General features: G+C 37.3%; 1 protein-coding gene across 2 annotated transcripts in view; it reads right to left on the bottom strand.

Moving 5' to 3' along the window:
• The window catches only part of LOC145680349 (uncharacterized), a 46709-nt gene that overhangs the window by 10122 nt on the left and 14396 nt on the right, over positions 1–22191 (bottom strand). For both annotated transcript variants that reach the window (XM_081750745.1, XM_081750743.1), the window contains exons 3-5: positions 21054–22092; positions 11778–12114; positions 6323–6559 (exon numbers count right to left, since the gene is read on the bottom strand). In XM_081750745.1, coding sequence (XP_081606871.1) covers positions 6323–6559; positions 11778–12114; positions 21054–22092 — 1613 coding nt within the window. The remainder of the gene's footprint in view (positions 1–6322; positions 6560–11777; positions 12115–21053; positions 22093–22191) is intronic.

The raw sequence follows: 22191 nt of genomic DNA, 5'->3' as shown, positions 1-22191 counted from the left end.
AGAACGAAATCTAATTCGGAAACGAACAGGGCATTAATGCCTCTGAAGCAACTGCAAAAGGTAAATGACCAGTTAATTACAAAACAGCAACCAGATAGTTCAAAATATTCCGCTCAGCTTACAAAAACCTCACCGATCAGCGAGGACATGCAGGCCGAGCCATAGACAAATTTGACCACTAGCACTCGGCGAAGACAAAGCGAGTTCCGTATCTCCAAGTTTGATGTGACTCTTTCTGGTCATGACTTTGGCAAAAGCATCCAGAGTTGCCGAGTGCGAAATAACTACAGTGAAACCTGTCAAATTGGCCACCTCTCTAAATTGGCCACCTGCTTATCTTGGCCTAGTTCGTCTTGAACCTGCATTTTCCCATAAGACATTCGTTACTTACTACTCTATAAGTTGGCCACCTGTCTATCTTGGAAGTTGGCCACACTGAAGCAATGTTTATCCTATGATGATAATGATAAATTTACCTGCGTATCTTGGCCACGCAAAATACCATTTTGTTATTTTTCCTAACTCTTTCGTCTTCGAAAAGCAAATGTTCTGTCTTTGTGACTGGAGAAAAGAAGCAAGGATTTCCGCGATTTGCTCTTGGAGGCCAATGGCCAGAAGACTACCCTGATAAAGGGGTGCTGAAAGAAGATGTGAATAAGAAAAAGCACGTACAGGAATTCAGGAAATGGTTGTACGTATTTGTTTACCCTGTCTGTTTTGGTAAAACCATTAGCTATATCAGCTCCTTCCATCAGTTGGGAGCTTTAGTAATGCCGGAAAATTCTCAAGGTTAAAACTAACCATCTCAATTGTCAACTATTGGCACCTGTCGGCTTGTCAAAAGATAGCAGTTTTTGAGATATAAATCCCCTCAAGATTTTCTCAAAACATCTTTTGCTCCGAGGGAAACACTTCTAGCTCATTAACAAGAGGTAGTTAACTACAATATTAGAATGTGCGTATCTGCCAAAAAGAATAAAACAAATACGTCTAGAATGAACCACCATTCAGTAACAACTGAAAAGAAGTCATATAAATTGCATATGAATTTCTCAATTTATAACTTAGCTTTTCTTGTTTTTAATCTGAATAACTCAATGTGCTATAATATCAATTTCAATAAACTGCGTACATACGCTTCTATTTCATGGTTGTTTGTGTTATTGTGTTTTCAATCCGAATAATTCAATGTACCAGACTAGTTTTCAGGAAGAGATAGGTATGCACATATATTAAACATACTATAGTAATATTTTCTAGTGCTGTATATTTTTATGATTACTCTATATGCATTATTTATAAGTAGCTGTCGTGCCACTGCTTTTTAAAATTTTACAATCAAGTAATACTAGAAATCCTATTCTAAAAATACACCAATCACACTTGTTTTCTGTAAGTTGGCCACTTTTCGATGGAACCGATGGTGGCCAACATAGACAGGTTTCACTGTACTAGAAAACGCCGATTACCGTTTTCCTAAAGAAAATAATGTTCGACGAAAAGTGGATATTTTTCCGAAACCCTAACGCACGAAAGAAGTTAAACAGGAGCCAGGTGCCAGAACCTGTCCTCGAACACAAAGGATGTTCTGCGTCTGGGGCATTATAAGGGGATAATTCGTTACGAATTAATTCCTGGGAGTTGAATCATGAGTGCCAAAAACACCCTACTTTGGTGAAGAGAAAATGATTCTGCAGCGAGATAACGCAAAACTTAACACTTCTCGAACGATCCCAATAAACTCCAGGAACTTGAAGGTATTGAACTGACCCACATCAAATATATAATACGGACCTCGCACCGTCGGATTGTTTGTTCCGATCCATGGCTCACCTCTCGCGGTACTTTAATAATTATCAGAAAATGAAATTTGCGCTGCTGGAGTTCTTCACTTTGGACGATCGAAGAACTGGTTTAAACGTGGCTTCAGACAGTACAACAGAATAGCCTCTACTTTGAATACTTGGCAGCTTTTGTTGATACATAAACCACGTACATGATAGAAATATTGCAAAAATATTTTTTTTCTTCACCTTTGAATTTCAATCCGCTGTACTCTGTAATTTTTCAGATTCCATTCCAACACACACGCCTGATAACATCGAAACTGGATTTCGACACTGAATATACAACTTATGACTACTTATTACTATATATAGAACACAGATAATATTCGCAGCTTTTCGACGTTAATTCTAGAGTATTTAGCGATACTTCATTTTTTAAATTTTCTTTCATCTAGAGTACTGTGCAAATTAATGCAGATAAACATACTTTTCAAGAAAAAAATGCTGAATGTTGAATCGAGTTGCTTATAAGCAGTTGATCACTAATGCAATTACGAATATTATTTCGAGAGAAGCTGTGGTAGAACAGAAAAGAATCAAAGCAGACAATCTCTGTACTGATGAAGTAGCTATAGAAATAACAGGAGCGACAAGTCATATACAGGGTGTTAATGAACATAGTGCCATAAATTTGAGAGATGATTTGATCAAAATACGAAAATAATGTTCATATATGTATGAAACTGTGTAGTTTCTGAGAGGCTACTGAAAATGAGAGAAAAGTATCTTTAGAGTGGTGTTTCTTTCACAAGCTCAACGTATACGTAGCGGTCTATAATTTCGTCACAGAAAGTAACCCTGTGCTGTCCAAAACCATCGTTGGAAAACGTGCGCAATGACTAAAGGAATTCCCCATAGGACGTAAGAGATTCTCTGAAAGTGTCTGAAGTGGATCAAAATGTGCATGGACGGAAGGGCGCATCACTTGGAAATATAGATTCGTTATTGGCAAGTGGATACTGCAATCATATTCAACACGGCGGGAAACTGTTAAATGTTATGTGTGGTTGCATACTCACAGAGAAGTGACTTGTAGACATGCAACAAACCTCGCGCATAGAGGTGATTTAAAGGACGGTACAACTACATAGATCGTTAGGTATTTGTAACACATCCCCGTCATCAGAGAGAAGTATGACATCCTTAGGAGTACAATCATCCGAACAAAACTGTAGTGAATGAGCACCACGAACATAATGAATGTATTAAGCGACTGATAAGACTGCAGATATTCTTGAAAAAGCTAGGAAGAATGGATGCTATGTAGCATCATGATAGGTGTGAAGACTGGATGTGCGGGTAGAGAACCTGCGAATCACGAGTAGCAACAATATCAGGAGGATGACAAAGCACCGCTAGGCATAGGATACATAACTTCGAGATCAATTATCGTATACGGAACTTTATTGATTGATATATTCATAACAGGTGTTTAAAATGTCGGCTAGCAACTTCATTACGTCTGCAACGACGTTCCATGTTTCATTGTATTTTGGGGAAGAGTCCATTTTTACCTCGGATGGTATCAAATGCTATTGATATGTGCACAATGAGCTCTTCCAAAGTGTTCGCCAGTGTTCTGTATACAAGGCACTCCACGTACCCCCACAGAAAGTAGTGTAGGGGAGACAAGTCCGGAGAGCGCAGAGGCTACGGAACAGGGCCCCCTATTCAGTCATTCGATGTCGGAAAAATATCGGGAGACACGCGCGTGCTTAGCGATCGAAGCATTACCTTTCTTCTGCCTTAAAACCATAGCTGCCAGTAAGCCATAAAAACCATTATTTTCACAACATGAAACAGGTTATAAAAGCGAAGCCCAAGATACCTGTTACTCCTTGTTCCCGAAATTCCACTTTTCCGTCTGTATTCAAACCTAAGTTTGAAATGTAGAAATATCTTGTTTTATGTCGAATAGTTATGCACTTTAAGCTAAAGAAGATGGATTATTTGGAAGTAAATGAAATTAAAGCATTCGTAGAATGCAAATGTGGTAGAAAATGAGGAAAAACAAGAAAACGACAGGTACACGATGACTTCACCACGAATTCACGTGGCCTGGGTCAAAACACGAACACCTAACACTACAGGTAAGCTCTCAACCACTGTCATCGTGCCTCTCCTGAAATCGAGTTTTTTTTTTTTTTTCAGGGCAAGAACGTATATATTTAACACGGTATATATACATATCATTGTCTCACTAAGCGATAGTTGCTCAGTTGATAGAGTGCTCATTTCAAATCAGGGTTATTGGGATTCAAATTCCCTTTATTACCTTCCCGCATGACGCTGTCTAGATACCTGCAGAGCGGGTTCGTACAATTATTAAGGCCCTGGTGCTCATTCACTAAAAAGTTATAGCTCGGCCTGAAGACGGGAATACGCCAGAAATACCTAACAATTCAAATAGTTGTACCATGACCCCAAATGATATCTATTTGCGTGATTCGTTGCATGTCTACAACAGTTATTTCTCTGTGGTTAAGATAAAATTTTAAACTTTTCTGCCGACATTGCAATTAGACTCAATATGACTACACAACAAATTTCTAGTGATATGTCCTTCCGTCCATGCATATTTCTACACACTTTTACTTTAGAGACTTTTGGAGAGATGCTCATGTATTGTGGGGAATCCCTTTCGTATCATTGCGCACGCTTTCCATCTACGGTTTTGGACAGTACATGGTTACTTTCTACGAAGAAATCCTAGACCGTAGGTGTACGTTGATGGTTTATAGAAAAAGCACCGCTTTAAAAATGTTTTTTTCTCATTTTTGGCAGGTTTTCACTGCGAAATTATGCAGTTTTGGACATACGTTCGCATTTAGGTGTGCAGAATCACCTCTCAAATTTACGGCATTGAGTTCATTAAGAACTCGTTAGCAACAGAATTTTAGAAAACGAAGATCAGAAAACTTGCAACAATTCCAGACTACTGTATTCTACTATATTGCCTGTCTAATATGTAAGGTTTTACCTATTGCAAAGACTGTAGATCGCAATTGTGACCTGAATTGTTAGGATTCTAATCCTAATAACAATGGAGTGTTATATACGAGTACAATAATTTAAACATAATTCATTCAAAAGTTCCGTATTATAATTAAGTTCGAATTGAGTGTACAACATTTCAATCGCTGGATCTGTAGCTTTGCATTTATTGAACGATTGAATTCTTTAAAGAATCAGTAGTTACTGATGAGAGCTGCCCTATGGAGGAAAGAGGTAAAGAAAATGTACCTGCATGAGAGCTATACTAGGGACAACGTGTACATTTCGCATGCTACTAAAGACAGTTAGCATGCATTGTTAAAACCACTTAGACTTGATACTTGTTTATTCCACAGCAGATTGCAGCACAGTAAACACGGTTGATTCTCATCCCAAAAGTGTAGCTGATTTTAAAAAAAGGGGGAAAGGGTAATTTCCAGAGAAAAAGGTGACGTATAACATTAAGATGCAAGTATTTTTAGCCTGCACAGAGGCATAAAGTTATTTTTTTTAAATTTATTTTAAATAGAGTCATGTAGGGCACGAAGTAATAATTGGTAATAATTGAGGCTATGAGCTTTTGTTCTATTTAGCACGAGACACTTGAAAAATGTATTTTTACATCTCCTGTCCACTACCAAAATATCAGTGCGAAATATGATTTCATCCATTTTAATGGACATTAGCACTTGCTGACTATTGTTCATGCGAATCGATATATCACAGTTCGTACAGTATAATTTTGTCGCTGGTAGTTGGAAATATATACGCTTTTTACTTACTCTTGTGCAAATACATGGAAAACCATATTATCAACGCAACGTGCTCCCTTCGTACGTGCTCCGTACTAACATTTGTATTTTAAACTTGAAGCAACTAACACATGGACAAGTTGAATTGGCTTGAGAAACAAAAGAACTAGATCTGACAGCTACTGTGAGAATTCTACTGGGATTCTTTAGCGCAATCCACACTAGTTGGTAGCACGAATGAGTTAATGCTGCTGCCACCTCAAGTTGAAGAGGTGCAAGACAATATTTTGAATTTCCTAGTATCCTTCCTCCATTGCTACCCATGGCGCGATAACTCGGGGTAGGGCACCATCAAGCGCTGGGGGCTCGTCCGTTTGTGTATAGAGGGTAAATGCATTAAATGGTAGAAGGAAAAAAAGGATTGGGAAATTTAAGGTTAGAAAGAACACATTAAAAATAAAATAATCTTGGTCCAATCTTACTTTTCAAACACAAAATTGCAACGAATAAGGTTCCAATGTGAAGCAATATTTTTTCTCATTAAATTAACTTCTGTAGCACTTCAAAATTTTGTAACCCATCCTTTCTAATCGTTCTGAGAGAAACAGGCGACAAAATTACTGAAATTATAAGCAACTCAATTTTGATATAGAAAATTGAATAGATGAGTTTATATGAGTTTATACCATTATTATGCTAGTAAACTTCTAAAAGTACATGAATACTTACCACTGTCCTTCAACAAAATAGGCTGTCCCATGTCAGACAAGGCACAAGCTGTCTTGTACGCCAGGGGAAATAAACGGTGATGGGGCCCAATTGCCTCCATCCAAGGAAGAATATGACTGGTCACTTCACTCAACAGATGGCGTTTGAAATCGGCCTCCTGGAGATCGTGTAGAACATTCTGACACTCTTCCCACTTGGATAATCTTTTATAGGGAATAATCAAGTCTTTCGGTAACCCTGTAAAGTAATTAAAAGTATGTACACTATAGGTTCAGCAAACTCGAAAACGACGTGTAATAAGAAATATTTGTCAATAACTCAAGTATATCGCCTAAACATATAACTAACTTACTATACAAAATGGAAATCTGATATTTTTAGATTAGAGAACAGGATAATTTTTCGCATGGAAAGCAGACTGAATATTCACAGTAAAATACTACGAAATACGAAGTATTTAGAAAGAACACTAGACAAGGGCTGAACTAGACAATATGTGTCATGCACCTGCTGTGCTACGGTCGTCGGTCTCGTCATACTGCATCAGACGGCCGTAATCGGTAATTCACGAAACTACTCACGAAAGTCCAACTGATATCACTGAAACTGCTACGTGCAGCTTGACGGGTTTTCCGCGACGTCAGCTAGTTCTCTATCGTTATCCTATAACTTTTGGTGACGTGTATATATACAATAAAGTATATCAAGAGAAATGCAAATATTTCAGAATGAGATTCTACATCGAAAAATGTTATATGAACATACGTAGGGTAAAAGTCAGGCTGTTGAGAAAGAAAAACATGAACTCACGACCAGCCTCCCCTGCATCTCAGGCCAATGGAATAATATTGTCAAAAAAAAAAAAAAGTAAGTAAACCTAGGTCTTGCGCCACACTCTGCAGATCCTTATTACAACTGCGAAAGTGCGAACTAGTGTTGTCAACGGCTCGGCTCACGCCAACCGAGCCGATGGCTCATCGCAACCGAGCCGGCCAGAGTCGATGGCTCACCTGAGCTGAGCCGAACCAGCCGGCTCGAACCGATGACTCAGGTGAACCGAGTCGAGTCGAGCCGGAGCTCGAGTAAGCCGATGACTCAGGTTGACATCACTAGTGCGAACCAGTGTGCTTGATAATTGATAAGCAGCGTATTACTTTTCATGTTGTGTGGGTTACATTGTAATAAACAGGTCCGTACGTGTTAAGATTTGCGTTCAGGTGCTGAATCATCTCAGCCCTTTTTACAAATGAAAAATACGCTGGCATATGTAAGAGTACTGCAAGGAAATAGTCACCAAGTCATGGAAGTGTGCAATCTCGTTTTCCGACTCGTAGAACTCCAAAGACTCGTGTTTTAGGATGAAGAATTTATCAGACTACATAGAAGTTTGCCAGAGTGCCCAGTACTGGAATTGCTTTGGAGCGAGGGAGGAGAATCGAACTTAAGACACGCAAGCAGATATGTAATTCTGTCGAATCCACCTTAACATCAAGTATCAGGCAAAGTGTATGCTACATCGAGGCCGGGTTCCGGATAACTGTATGAACATTAGTGGATGAGGAGCTGCACCCTTATCATTTCCAACGAGTACAAAGCCTTCACGAGAGTGATGAAGACAAATCGAACTGAACCTTGCACATGAATGTTTAGTAATCAACATTTAATAAGTTACATTATCTTTACGGGTGAGGCTACATACACTACTTAGTCTTACCATAAATACTATCCCAAAGTTTTAAGTACATTGAACAAAATAGTTAGAGATATTTTAATATCCCAAGAACGTGAGTTACATGGATGCATTATGAGCCAAAATCACATATATTCAAAATAGTCACCACTAGCATGCAGAGAGTCCTTAAGTCTTTCTGGCAACTCATCAATTGGATTACGCAAAACATCAACTGAAAAATCTCCAGCTGCCTTCCGAAGAGACCGCTTTAAACTTACAATATTGGGATTTCTCTTCTTGCAAACCATCTCCTGAAGCTTGGATCACTATTTGTAGTCCAAAGGGTTTAGGTCTGGACTTGCAGAAGACCAATTTGAAGTGGAAATGAAGTCCGTAACATTTGACTCCAGCCACTGCTGGGTTGTCCGTGCCTTGTGTGCTGAGATTGAGTCCTGATGGAAGCTCGAGTTCTGTCCATGGAAGAGATCCTTGACTAGTCTCTCAAGCACTGTCTCCCGGTACACTTTGGCAGACGTTTTGACTCCCTTTTCACAGAAAGGAGCTTCGTTGTGCCCTCGTAGCTCACATCCCCACGACACAATGACTGAGGCAGGATGCTGGCCCCTCTGGATCCTTGGAACCTTTTCACCAGCTTTTCTAGAGGATGTGGCATATACTAGCCTGTCATTTTGGGCATTGAAAGTTTCCTCAAGACCGAAAATCTTCTCATCAGTGGAAAGGATTCGACGGTGCCCATTTGTTGCGTAACGCTTAAATAAGCGCTTTGCTTTTTGGAGCCTCTGGCGCTTCAGTTCATTTGTCAGATGTTCTTTGCGTTGCTTGTAAGCATGGACTCTCAGGTCACTGCTTAACGTGCGAGACATAGACATTTTCGATATCTTTAGCTCACGAGCCGTAACTGGATTTCGTCGGAAACGCGCCCCCGTTGCTTTCACACGTTCCAATGCGTACTGTGCATGGTCTTCTTTGCCGCGGGCGATCTTCCACAGTTCCAATGTCAACAAAGCGCTGGATAGTGCGGTAAACGAATTGTTTACAATTTGCAGCTTCTGGAGAGTTTTGAAAATTGCCCTTGGTGATTTGTCTACCTTGTGCAACGCTATCACGGCCACGGGATTTTCATACTCGCACCACTTCATCTTGAACACTTACAACTGACACCTTTTACATTTCTCCAGCTCATCCAGCTATGACTTACGTTTCACGATACCGCTCTTGACTTCGCTCGCTTGTTTGGGTGGCAGTATTTTTGGTAAGAGTAGGTAGGAACGTTATCGAGAGTCTCCACAATCAGTATAATTCGGCTGCAGACAATATCCGTGGTTTTTACAATGAGGCCACAGCGATTATTTTCAGTGAATGTTGGGCGTTTCCTTGTTAATGATATGCTAATTGGAGCAATTCATCACCTCGCTGGAAACAACTTTCTTGTCTACCTTAAGATGTTACCAGTTTAGTTGGAGGAAAGACGGAACAGATGCACTTCTATTGGGCTGGTGTAATTGAAATGTTCAATTTTACGTCTGATGGAAAACCACCCTCTGTTACGTAACCAACTGATGGACCGAGGTCAAGGATATGATATCACAAACTCAGTAAATAGCAAAAAAACCGGACGGGATACCGGTTAGTCAGGAGGCATTGTATCATATAAAAAACTGGAGAACACACAACTGCAAGTGATTATCCTTTAAAAGTTTAAAATGAAACTTTCTGTACATCTCGCCGTAGAAAACAAGTCAATCTGGGCTAGTAGTAGTGAATGAATGCAATATATCCCGTTGGTTTGTGAAATTTAATGTCGATGACACAAGACTGAAAAGGCTGAAGATTGCCGTTTGGAGGGAGTACATTTCTCTGAGTGTACGGAATAACCGGAAAGGTTTCCTGCCGATGAAAAATTGATATACTAAGATAATGGTAAACGATCAGGGACCTTATTATGTACAAACCTTCACATGAAGTGCGGAGCGTAAAGCAACGCAAAACTTGCAAAATTCAATTATATCTGCTATGCTAATTATCTCAAGTTAAAACGCAGATTTCGTGTTGCGTTGACCCAAACGATTACGGAATGGGGCCCCAGGACAGTGACTGGATCGTGATCAACTTTCAGGACAATTTTCGAAACCATCTCTGCACACACAATAGAAATTTTACCTCGTATACGGGTCTATGATGAGAGTGATTCATCATGTCTTTCTCCGTCGAGATGAAACCATCACTGCCGATTACAGTGCTGAATTCCATCAAAAGCACTGCAAACTTGTTCGCAAGCATTGAGATATTGTTAGTAGACATAGCGTCCTCATATTGCACGACAATAGACGCCCATATGCCACAGAAAGGGCGGTGCAGACTTTCATGAGCTGTAGTATGAAACCCTTCCTTACCCACCATATTCTCCTGACGTTTCTCCCAACGACTACCATGCAATTGACGACCGGGCGGTGCAACTGGAGATTGAGGACTTCTTTTGTCATGGGATCCAATCATTGGCTACGCTGCGGCAGAAGTGTGTGGCTGCAACTGAAGAACACTTTGACTAACCAGGTATTTCACAGCGTGACGCGGAACCGACTGACACATTTCAAAGTTGAATATCGCGCAGGAGTAGGTTACGGGTAGGTGATTGGAAGAGAATAGGATGCCATTTTATAGGTATACCGCAACAGTTACCATGGACATCGCTGGAGCGTTGAACAATGTTTTTTTTTTTTTTTTTTTTTTCTGTGTTCGTACTTATTACAAAACAAAGTCAGTCATTAAAGTGCACCGATTGTTCAGACATTTGATTGTTACCTGACATTAAGCTAAAAATTCATTGTAATTGTTGCAGTGTTTTTATGAAATGGCATCCTATCCACATTCCATTCCCCAGTAACAACCCACTCCAAGCTATCGCGCCTGCGCAACATTTAACTTTAAAATGTGTTAGTCGGTTCCGCGTCACCCTGTACTTTTAATTTTTAGGCATTGAAAGTGAGACTTAGACATATCAATCACATCAACTTACCTAGATAGGGCTCTGGCTCACTCTGCACAGCTAGTGATTGCTCAATCGGAACTAATCATGTCAATTTTTAAGCACGAATGTCATGACTATCATTCCACAGGTTCTAAGATGAAAGAGCGGTTGTTCATAGGTACGTGAAGTGTTCGTTCTTTATCCTCGAAAACTAGGCTTTCTTCCGGTATATGTTTCTATGATGTTTCATGTCGCAGTATTCATGTAGAATCACCTCTTGAAGTTTTTGCATTTCCTCAGGAAATGTTTACTATATACATTGCCTAATACAACGATTTGATTTGTATTATTATTATTATTATTATTATTATTATTATTATTATTATTATTATTATTATTATTATTATTATTATTATTTATAAGGCAGATAGGTAATGACAATCAAAATTGGATTGGTAGTAGACATTTGTTTCTGCGAAAGTGAATTTTCGCGATTCTAAAGCCTGGAGTTCATTATTGTAGAATCGAACTTCAAAGGTCACAAAATTTATTTAACGGAATCCAAACCACCTGGTGTTTATAAGGCCATTTGAGATTACATAAAAATGAGAAATATTAGTATTAGAATCAAGGAACAAACCTGTGATTCAAAATTTAAGGAATGATTGGTATTAGGCTTTTCGATTTTTTTTTCCTAATGCTGAACATCACATTGATACCATTAGTATCATTCATACAAAAATTTAGTTTTCATTTATACAAGTAAACAGATAGTGAACAAATATTTTTCTTACCTTCAAGAACTTGATCACAGGAATTCCACACACCCACCATGGACAGAAGTTCTTCTGTTCGGCTTTGCTCTTCCTGCGTTTCTTCCAGTTTTTCTGATAAACTTGTAATGTCTTGAACAGACGTGTTGAAGTTCACCCACTCCCTAAACCTTATCTCCACATCTTCAATCAGAGAGTGAATATCAGCCGTGTCTTTTCGCTTAGAAGCACTTACCATTCGAGAAGGTTTAGCAGTTCGTAACACACCAGCCTCTTTAGCTTTCTGATATACATCTACATACTCCACGAAAAATTGTGCAAGAGGATCATGGGAAGTATTTTTAATAGTTATATGATCCTACAAAGAACAAGAGTAATGTAAGCCAACGCACACCTCAGATCAACGGAAATCGTAGTTGCTAAGATTGCTTATAATATTTAAATTTATTTAAGTTAACTAAGTCATTACCAAACATTCTGTGCTACTTGTGAAGAATTTTACAGGAACATAGTTTTAGTGAATTCAATATTTTGTATTATTGTTTTTGCGGACATATATATATACATATATATATACAGGGTAGCCCAAAAGTAGGTATACAGTACCGTACTGATCAGCTCATTGTATTTTATATCATTTCTTATTGTTATTCATCAGGTAGACTTAGTTTCCTTATTATTTGTTCTAAATGTGTTTTTACTTATATCTTAAGCTCGGAAGAGCCGAAGCAAATAAACCGATAAACTAGAATGTTGATCAATGCAGGGGTGTATACCTATTTTTGGGCCACCCTGTATATATATATATATATATATATATATATATATATATATATATAGGTCTCTAAAGAAAGTAAGGAGATTGGAATCAAAACTCACGAATTGGCAACACTGTACGTTCCCCACTGTGCCCACGCGCCAACATCTCATGCAGAATTAGAATGAGTGACGAGTCTGCAATGTTAAGATATGAAATGGGAGAGATCATGTTGTAAAGTGAAATGTGTGCCGCGCACGAAAATGAACGAACAAAGTTATCAGCAACGGTGCCCCATGGAGGTATTTCAAATTAAGTACAACGCGACCAAGATAGCAGAAAATCAAAAAAGCGTACAGCGATGCTACTTTGTCGCGAATCCAAACGTTTAAGTAGTTCAAGGCATTTTCCAAAGGCAGGAAATCAATGGAAGATGAGCCCCGGTCTAAAAGGCCAGCAACGTCCAGAAATAATGCAAATGTGAAGTGAATTCGAGCCTTAGTGCGAACTGACCATTCGTCAACTGTGAGAGTAATAGCAAACGAACAAAGTTTGAACCACACGACCATACATCCTATTTTCATCAACGAATTGCGCATGAGGAAAAAAAAAAAAACTGTGGGAAACTGGTACCAGAAATCACACTCCTGAACAAAAACAACAGAAAAGGTGTGTGCCGTGATTCTTTTGGAGCAGATTGAATTTTTTTTTTTTTTTTAATGTCATCAGAGATGACAAAACTTGTGATCTTCGAGTACGATCCCTAAACTAAACGACAAAGTGCAGAGTGTCACACCCTCAGCTCACCACTTCCTTTTCATTTCATTTTTCTTATAAAACTTCCCTTTGAATTGGTCCTATCATCCTTTCATATGCTGATCAACACTGTTCCTCCCTGAAATTTAAGTGAATCTAAAACTTGAATTACGTTTCCGGACAAAAGGAATATTTTCTAAATTTTATTCTCCAGTATTTTCTCCATTTCTTCTCATTTCCAACTTCTGTTGAAAAAAAAAAAAAACCTCCTATATGATCCTAGGCGACCAGTAAAACACAAAACCATTTGTCTTTTTGCTGAAACTATGCCATAAATACTGGATAATCCCAAATAAATTGATCGTTTGCAGGTCCTTTCCTTTCCTCTATCCACAACTGAGTCTTATATGCCAAATAGCCATAATTCTTAGACTTCCAAACTATGATACGGAAGTCTTATAGAATGGGTTTGTTTGTCCGTCCGTCTGTTGAAAGGTATCAGAGGTAAAAACGGTAAAGATATATCAAGATACGATTTTCCTGCAATCGATTCAGCGTCCCAAGGATAAGTTCCATCTCTTCCGTTAAGTCTCTTTCTCTCGCAAAATTCTGTAAGTCATTTGATATTTGATTCTCGCTTGAAAATCTAGTATCTTATAATTTCATTTTCTAATTTTGAATACTTACCTAATAACTTACTTTTATTGACAGAAAATGCATTTTGGTGCCAAATTATTGATAGAAAAAAGAAAGTTCTTCACATATAAAACAACAGGGTACAAGAAGAGTTAGCTAATCCTTGCAACTTAATATTAACAATCTGAATTAATATTGCCACATCTACAAAAATGCAGAGGAAAAAGTAATTTATCCAACGCTATGCTATGTCTTCTTGCAGAAAAAAATGTCTATATTACACAATACATAAACATGTTAATTTTGATTACAATACTTCAATTAAACAGTTTAAGAACAAACCAGAATTACTCATTTTTCTACACTGCAGATGGTGCCTTCCCGGCCGTCTAATGGCTATCGCACGTCTTTGATGGGGTCCCGGGTTTGACTCCCGATGGGAAAGCACTCAATGCATTACGGAGTTCGATCCGCGTCTCACTGTTCTGCATTCTCGTTCACTATCAGATATAACAGTGGTGTCCAATTATAATGAGCCTGAGGGCCATAATCGTCTTTGCTAACAAGGTGAAAGGCCGCAGCTAATAATAATAATAATAATAATAATAATAATAATAATAATAATAATAATAATAATAATAATAATAATAATAATAATAATAATAATAATAATAATAATAATAATAATAATATTATTATTATTATTATTATTATTATTATTATTATTATTATTATTATTATTATTATTATTATTATTATTATTATTATTATTATTATTATTATTATACTACAAAAGAAAAATATAAAAATGTATTTGAAATATTACATTCAATGTGATAAATGAGGGTGACTACGAAAGTTTACAAGGGCTGGGATATCTACATCCAATCCTGTTGTTGCAGCAGAAGATGTAAAAGAGAAGAATCTCCAAGGCTGCTTCTGAAGCGGTTCTTCACAATTTTCATGGTGAATTGGTATGGTTGGTTTGGTTTGGTTAATTGAAGTAATCGTTCTTTCAGCAACGATGCCTTGCCTATAGCTACATTACCGACTCCAGTGTTGCCTTGGATGTCCGGGCCTTTTTGTTGTACAGAAGCGCTAAATGGATGCCTTATTTCGAAAGAAGAGTGGAAACATTAAAAGAATACACATAAATGAAAATATTATCAGTAATAACAATCTATGTTGTGAGAGCTTTGTGGGCTGCAGAAAATGGTTTGGCGGGCCGCCATTTGGACAACTCTGAGATAATATTTCGAGTTGTGTGTGATTCACTTGTTATCTTTTTGTTTGAAGTTTAGCGTCCCTTCCAGCACCGAGGCTATTATGAGACGTGGATCTACAACTTTATGTGGAATCCGAACCACATGAGCTTCCACTGAGAATCAAACCCGGGTCCCCGCAATGACGCGTGTAAAATAAGCATAGAACCATGAGGAAGCTCTGTGTGTGTCACTGTTAGGAGTATGTGTAACAATGTTAGAAAAAGACAACACTAGATAAAACCTCTACTTAAACAATGTATTTTTAAATACATACTAGCTTTCGGCTAGCTGAGGACTTCACGCGCAGAGTCTTGCATTTGCTTAGGCTACGGCATCGTACTTCTCGTATTTCTAACGTGGCTCTAATCTTAAAGAAATTTAGAGATATGGCTATCTTATTATAACAATTGCAAACCCCGCCCTTTTTTCTTCCCAGCTAACGGAAACATTTAAAAAGCTGAAACACATCTTTAATTAGCAAGTCCCTAGTTTTAAGGGGTTTCGAGATATGGTCATCTTATCTTAAGAATTACAATCCCACCTTTTCTTCTCCCAGCCTTTTCTCTTTCCTTCTAAGAAAAACATATAAAAATGCTGAAACACGTATTTATTAAACGAAAAATCTAAATAGCAAATTTCATGTCTCTTAACATAAAGGCCCAAAGGGGTATTCCCAGAGCTGCTAAAAGTTTAAGCATCTTAGGAGCCCACTTTGACCCCCTCTTACCTTTACTCACTTTTAAAAACCAATACATACATTTAAACTAACACACATTATACATACACAAACAATAGTAAAGTACAATGGTACTTCGTAAGGAATTTCGAGATATGGCCATCTTAAATTTAACAATCGCAACCCCCACTCTTTTTTTTCTACCCGCCCTTTTTCTTCCCTTCTAGAGAAAATAAAAAGGCTGAAACACGTCTTTATTTTAAATGAAAACTAAAAATCAAATTTCAAGTCTCTAATGATTTACGAGATATGGCCATCCAATTATAACGATTCTAACTCCACTCTTTTCCTTTCCGCTTTTTTTTTTCCTCATCCACAAACAATTACAAATGGCTGATACACGTGTCTAATTATTTTAAATAAGAAGTCCAAATACCGAATTTCATGTCTCTAACTTTAAGTCTTTGAGGTGCAGTGGGAAGTTGTGCTTACCACTTTTGATATTCATTTTTTTCGTCCAACTATTAACTGAAAAATAAAATAAAATTTATTTGGTGTGTTTTGACTGTTTACATGTATAATTTTAATGATTTTTTTTAAAAAATTCAAAAGAATTTTTTTTTTCGTGCAGCAAGGGGTACAAAATAACACTGGTTCCCGTGCCTCAAAGAGTTAAGGGATTCTGAGATATAGACATCTTATTATAATAATTGTATTTCTCATCCTTTTTTCTTCCCTTCTAGGTCAAATATCTAAAAAACGGTTAAACACGTGTCTAATTATTTTAAATGGGAAGTCCATATACCAAACTTTATATTTTTAATCTTTAGAGATTCCGAGATATAGCCATTCTGAGATGATAACTGCCACCTCTCTTTCCCCTCCTCCGACCTTTCCGGTCGAATTTCAAAAAATCCTTCCTTATGGGGCGTTTACACTTGGTCGATTTAGTCGCACGGCTAAATCGACTCGCTGCATTTGCGACTAAATCGAAGCAACTAGACCGAATGAGATCGATGGATGTGTTCAATTGTTTCAACCGAAATTGAATGCTCCTTGTCGACTCGCTCTCCTCTGGTCGATTCGAAATCGACTGGCAATTTTAAAGATGTCCAAGCAAAAAGTAATTGGTACAATTTGCGATGTTATAGCAGAAGAAAATAGAATCGACCACAGAAAATAGAACGTCTTTCAATTCAGTTGCTAGTCGATTAGTCGCTTTCGATCAACAAGCGATTAAGTTGAAGTCCTGTTTACACGGTCGATTAAATTGAAAGTGACGTCAATTCAACTGAATCGAACGCAAATCGACTAAGTGTAAACGCCCCATTAGTGAGACTTTAGCATCACAAATCCCTGTCAAAATTTCAATTTTCTGGCTTAAGTGGTTTCGCCTGGGCTTTGATTAATCAATCAGTAGTCAGAACGACTTCTTTTATACACATAGAGATATGCAGTATATGAGTAAAAAAAATTGTTTTAAAATAGAAACAACTGACAACGAATGACATATCTTTCACCCACAGAAAAATTCGTTTCTCTCGATTTATTTTCAAAACTTTGTATGAGAATTTACCATCAAGCAATTCATTTTGTTCAGGGCAGCGGTGACTCAGTGGCAGAGCGTTCACCTCTGGTGCTTGGGGTCCCGGGTTCGATTCCAGCCCCCGTCAAGTGAACTTTGTGGTGGACAAACACCGTGTGCGTGGGTTTTCTCGGAGTTCTCCCGTTTTCTCCCACTTTCTTCATTCCATCATTTCATTCATTTCTCATCACCGTCTCCTTTAGCCTAACCGGCATAACCGTGGGACGTAAAATTTAAATATTTCATTTCATTTTTTTTCATTTTGTTCAGCTCAATGTGCTCTATCGATTGATCTTTGTTACTTTTGGGCAATACAGTATTATAAATAATCAAAAAAAAATAAAGCTTAAGAGTTAAATCATAATTTTGGGCTACGTTTCATTAACCATACTGTGTACTGTCTCCTTGATACTGTCATAATGTAAAACTTGACGAACATATTTCAGTATCAGTTTCATCTTAGCTTTAGAAAAAAGTTAGTTTTCTCTATGGATGTACCGATACCACTTTTTCACCGATACCCGATACTGAAGAGGCCGATACCGATACTTTTGAACACATTTCTTATATATTATCAGGAATTTTCAGAATAATGAAATGATCAACATTGTAATAGCGTATATTAGATATAAGGCCAAAATTTTGTAACGTCCTGAACGAGATAACACCATCTAAAATGTAGCGTATATTGGAACCACCATTTAAAATGAAATGATTAATTTATATTATACATATATTTTACGCTACATTCCAGCCCACAGTCCGTGTAATTCTTAAAATATATAAAAACGATCAAATCACATTAAATCAGGCACGACAAATTATATCACTATTACCTTTATTCCCCAAAACTTCATTAATTATACTTTTCTTTTTCGGTTGTCATGGCAACGTTTAAATAAACGACTATCTGCTGTTATGATAACTATAAATGCAGATTACACCTATAAAACCAATATATATTTCAACTATTGAGATTAAATCTTATTTCTTTCTATTTAGAATCAACAACATATATATTCTTTTCTTCATCTTCTACACGACAGATTGTGTATTTTTATGCACCGTTGCCCAAAAGCAAGATATAAAAATAGAAGAAATTACAAAATAGATAAAGGAGAATTTCATATTAGCTTCCAGACAAAAAATGCATTTCCTCTAAATTTAATCCAGGTCACATAAAATGAACTAAAAAGCAACAAATACTTATATAGTGTAAACTTATTCTAAGAGTCAGAGAGATTGATATTTAGAGTGATAATATACTTTGGTAGTTATATTGCTTTTGCTAGTCTCTATTACATACATACAGTGGCAGCGATTGGAAGTTGAAAATGGGGGGAGTAGGACATGATCTAAATATTTGTATATCAATGTTAGTTTTCCTGATTGTTTCTAACACTTTGTTTCACGAAAGGTTGTATAATTAATAGGATACTATTTTTCAGTTAAAATACCGTACATCGTATTTCATATTTTATTAAGTAAATTGATAAGAGCAACGCAAGTAGGTACTAACCCTTTGTATTCTTAAACAATGAAGATCTAAGAAGAGATTTGATTCCTTGCTCATGAATATCTTAAAATACTGTTTGGAAAATTGTGATTTGGCCAGTGGTCACCGGTCACTATTTGATACCAAAATGTTCACCATCCTCTTAGGTATTGATCAACACCAATATCATCTCTCTATGACTTACCGTTACCAAAATATTGCCAAAAAAAAAAAAAAGTTCCGATTTTGGGAGATATAAGAAGCCGTATCTCGGGAATCGTAAGTCATAGAGAGATGATATTGGTGTTGATCAATGCCTAAGAGGATAGTGAACATTTTGATACTAGATAGTAACCAGTAGCCACTGGCCAACTGGCAACTGTTCCCCAGATATGGGCAAAAATGTTCCGATTTCGGGAGATTTAAAGAGCCATATCTAACGAATCGTAAGTCATAGAGAGATTATATTGATGTTCATCAACACCTAAAAGGATGGTGGACCTTTAGTTAACAAATAGTAACTGTGGCCACTGGTTATATCTTCATTTTCAATATATATATACGGTGATAAAAAAATGAAAGCTCAATATAGCTAATTAAACAGATTTTCTAATACGTAGATTCCAAATATGTAAATGCATTATCTATTGAATTTAATAAAATACATTTAATATACAATTTCATATAAATTTCGAAAAAAAAATAATTATTTTTAAGTCCGTTCTGGCAATGCTCTTCGAGCATTCTCAACTGTTTCTTTCTTGTTTACTGTTCGAAGAAAAAAGCCAACGAAAAGGGCTTTGTTGTGTCTGGGAAAAGAGTATTGTTGTGTTTGCTAGTAAAAAATAAACATTTTTTCTCTCACCACCAATTTGTAACCAATGGCAATGAAAAACGAAGGATAACCATTTCTCCGGTCTAAGTTGAATCTTTATTGTTTGGAGTGTTTTACCCAATGAACACCATATATCACTGACATTATAATTAATTGTGTGTGTAATGTATTTGCTCATTACATACTGCACGCAGGAAGAAAGAAAACATCAATCATACATGAATTAGAAACTCCAACCGGAAGTAAACTCAAATCTTGCAAACGGTGCGAGATATTGAAAAAAATAGTAGAAAAAGTCTCCCCTTTATGATACCCCCTGCCGATTTTTATCAAGACGTCCTTCACTTGTGTCTGTAAAGGGGTGACAGATGATGTGAGGAATGACAGGGAAATTCATGCTCATATGTGAATGATGCGCTGTATAGAGAGCACAGATTCAGCTAGTACTAAATGACAAACACAAATTTATTGAAAAAAAAAAAAAATCTGTTACATTCCTGAAGCTTCCTTCACTTCTGTACATAATCACCACCTTTATTTAAACATTCGTCGTATCTGTTCACAAGCTTCACAAATTCCATGTTATACTCTTCTGCTGCCAGTTCATTAAGCTCCAGAGAGCAAGCTCCAATCATTTGAGTGGCATCATCCAAAAAACCGAGAAAATTCATTCTCTCTCAACACGAAAGTGTATGGCAACCGTCTTTTAGGATCGTAAAAGGTGATCTTTTGGTGGATTTCATGCCCAAAGGCACTACGATCAATGTAAATCGTTATTGTGAGACTCTAAAAAAAACTGCCGAGAGTCATCCAAAACAGAAGGCGAGGAATGCTTTCTGGAAGAATTTTGCTTCTTGAAGAATGCAGTGACCATCTGGCTTAATGAATTGGAGACAGAAGAGTATAACATGGGAATTCTGAAGCTCGTGAACAGATAAAATAAATGTTTAAATGAAGGTAGTGATTATGTAGAGAAGTGAAGGAAGCTTCGGGTATGTAACACAATTATTTTTCCAATAAATATTGTGTTTTTCATTTTGGATAGCTAAACAGTCTTTACTTTTTGGATGACCTTCGTATACCAAAATGTTGTTTCAATTTCGAAACGCAACACTATTGACGCGTACTCACTTTTGCTGCGACTTTCGATATCAAGAAAAAAATATTACAATAAAAAGTTGATTTTTAAAGTGTACTTTTACACCCCTCATCGAAATTTCTCATATATTAACAACTGTCTCCTATGTCTCACGTATTGTTCTTAATACTCCATTAAGAAAAGTAATACTTACACATTTTGACGCTAACTTTAGGAACTGTTCAGGTCCTTTGGTGTTAACCTCACTATCTTGAAGCATTCGTAGATATTTGTCATACGTATTAATAACTTTTAACAAATCCGCAGGTACATCGAAGAATTTTATAGCGTCTTGAAGACTCACTTGCTTGAACTTTGGCTGTCGATCTTCCGGGAGAGGATCATGTACAGGGCAATTCGGACGTGGAAGCAGAGCGCTAACATTATACGATCGGTCTGACGTTGAAGCTTCTACATGGTCAGTGCTAGTAGAGGAACGATCGTCCGAACAACCAGCACTCACTTTACTCAACAGATTCTCTAGATCATTTCCACTAAGTTTTCCTGAAACCTGAAGCAATTTACTAATACCCGTATTAACACTAGGGGCTTCAGGAGCTGTTTTATCAGGAGTTTCGGAGGATTTTCGTTGCTGCTGACTCGATGATCGTCCTTTACTCAAAGATCTAGACCTACACCGAGGCTTAGATTTATTACCGAATTCCTTTTGATAAGTTGTTTCCGGAGACGGCTCTTTCACTACAGCACCTTCATTTCTGAGTACTGGCTCTGATTTTTTACTGCTAATAGTCTTTTTGGTAGTGCTTTTAACTTTCACCGGACTCTTATTAATTTTACTGGACGTAGACACTGATTGTTTAACACCCTTTGACCGCTTCAGTGTACCAGGTTTTGGAGCAGAACTCTTTTTAACTTCACACTGCTTCTGATGTTTATTCGTTGTTGTAGGTTTCGGTTTAACTGATTGACGAATACTTGATGGTCTCTCGCGAGATTTTGATCGAACACTCTGCGCCTTTTTCAGAGCTTTTTCAATAGTCTGCACTTCTTTATCCTCAATCTCTCTCAGAATTTCTTGTGCTTCTTGTTGACAGATGCAAACAGGCTCTTCATGAACATCCCATGGAATACTCCACGGCCGCAATAGCTGTCGTAAATTAGAGCAGTTGAATTTCAAACGGAGTCTTGTTTTGTTAGTTGCATTTTCCATGAAATGTAAGTATGACAGTAACCTGAAAAATAAAGTAAGTTTATCAATAGATACTAATGGAGACGGGATATTCAGGTACTTAGAAACATGAAAAATAGGCCAGGAAATAGGCACTAAAATC

Source organism: Thermobia domestica, chromosome 3, assembly GCF_964235325.1.
Source record: "Thermobia domestica chromosome 3, izTheDome1.hap1.1, whole genome shotgun sequence".
Taxonomy (NCBI): domain Eukaryota; kingdom Metazoa; phylum Arthropoda; class Insecta; order Zygentoma; family Lepismatidae; genus Thermobia; species Thermobia domestica.
The sequence above is the reverse complement of the archived record's forward strand: the minus strand, read 5'-3'. Positions and strand labels throughout refer to the sequence as shown.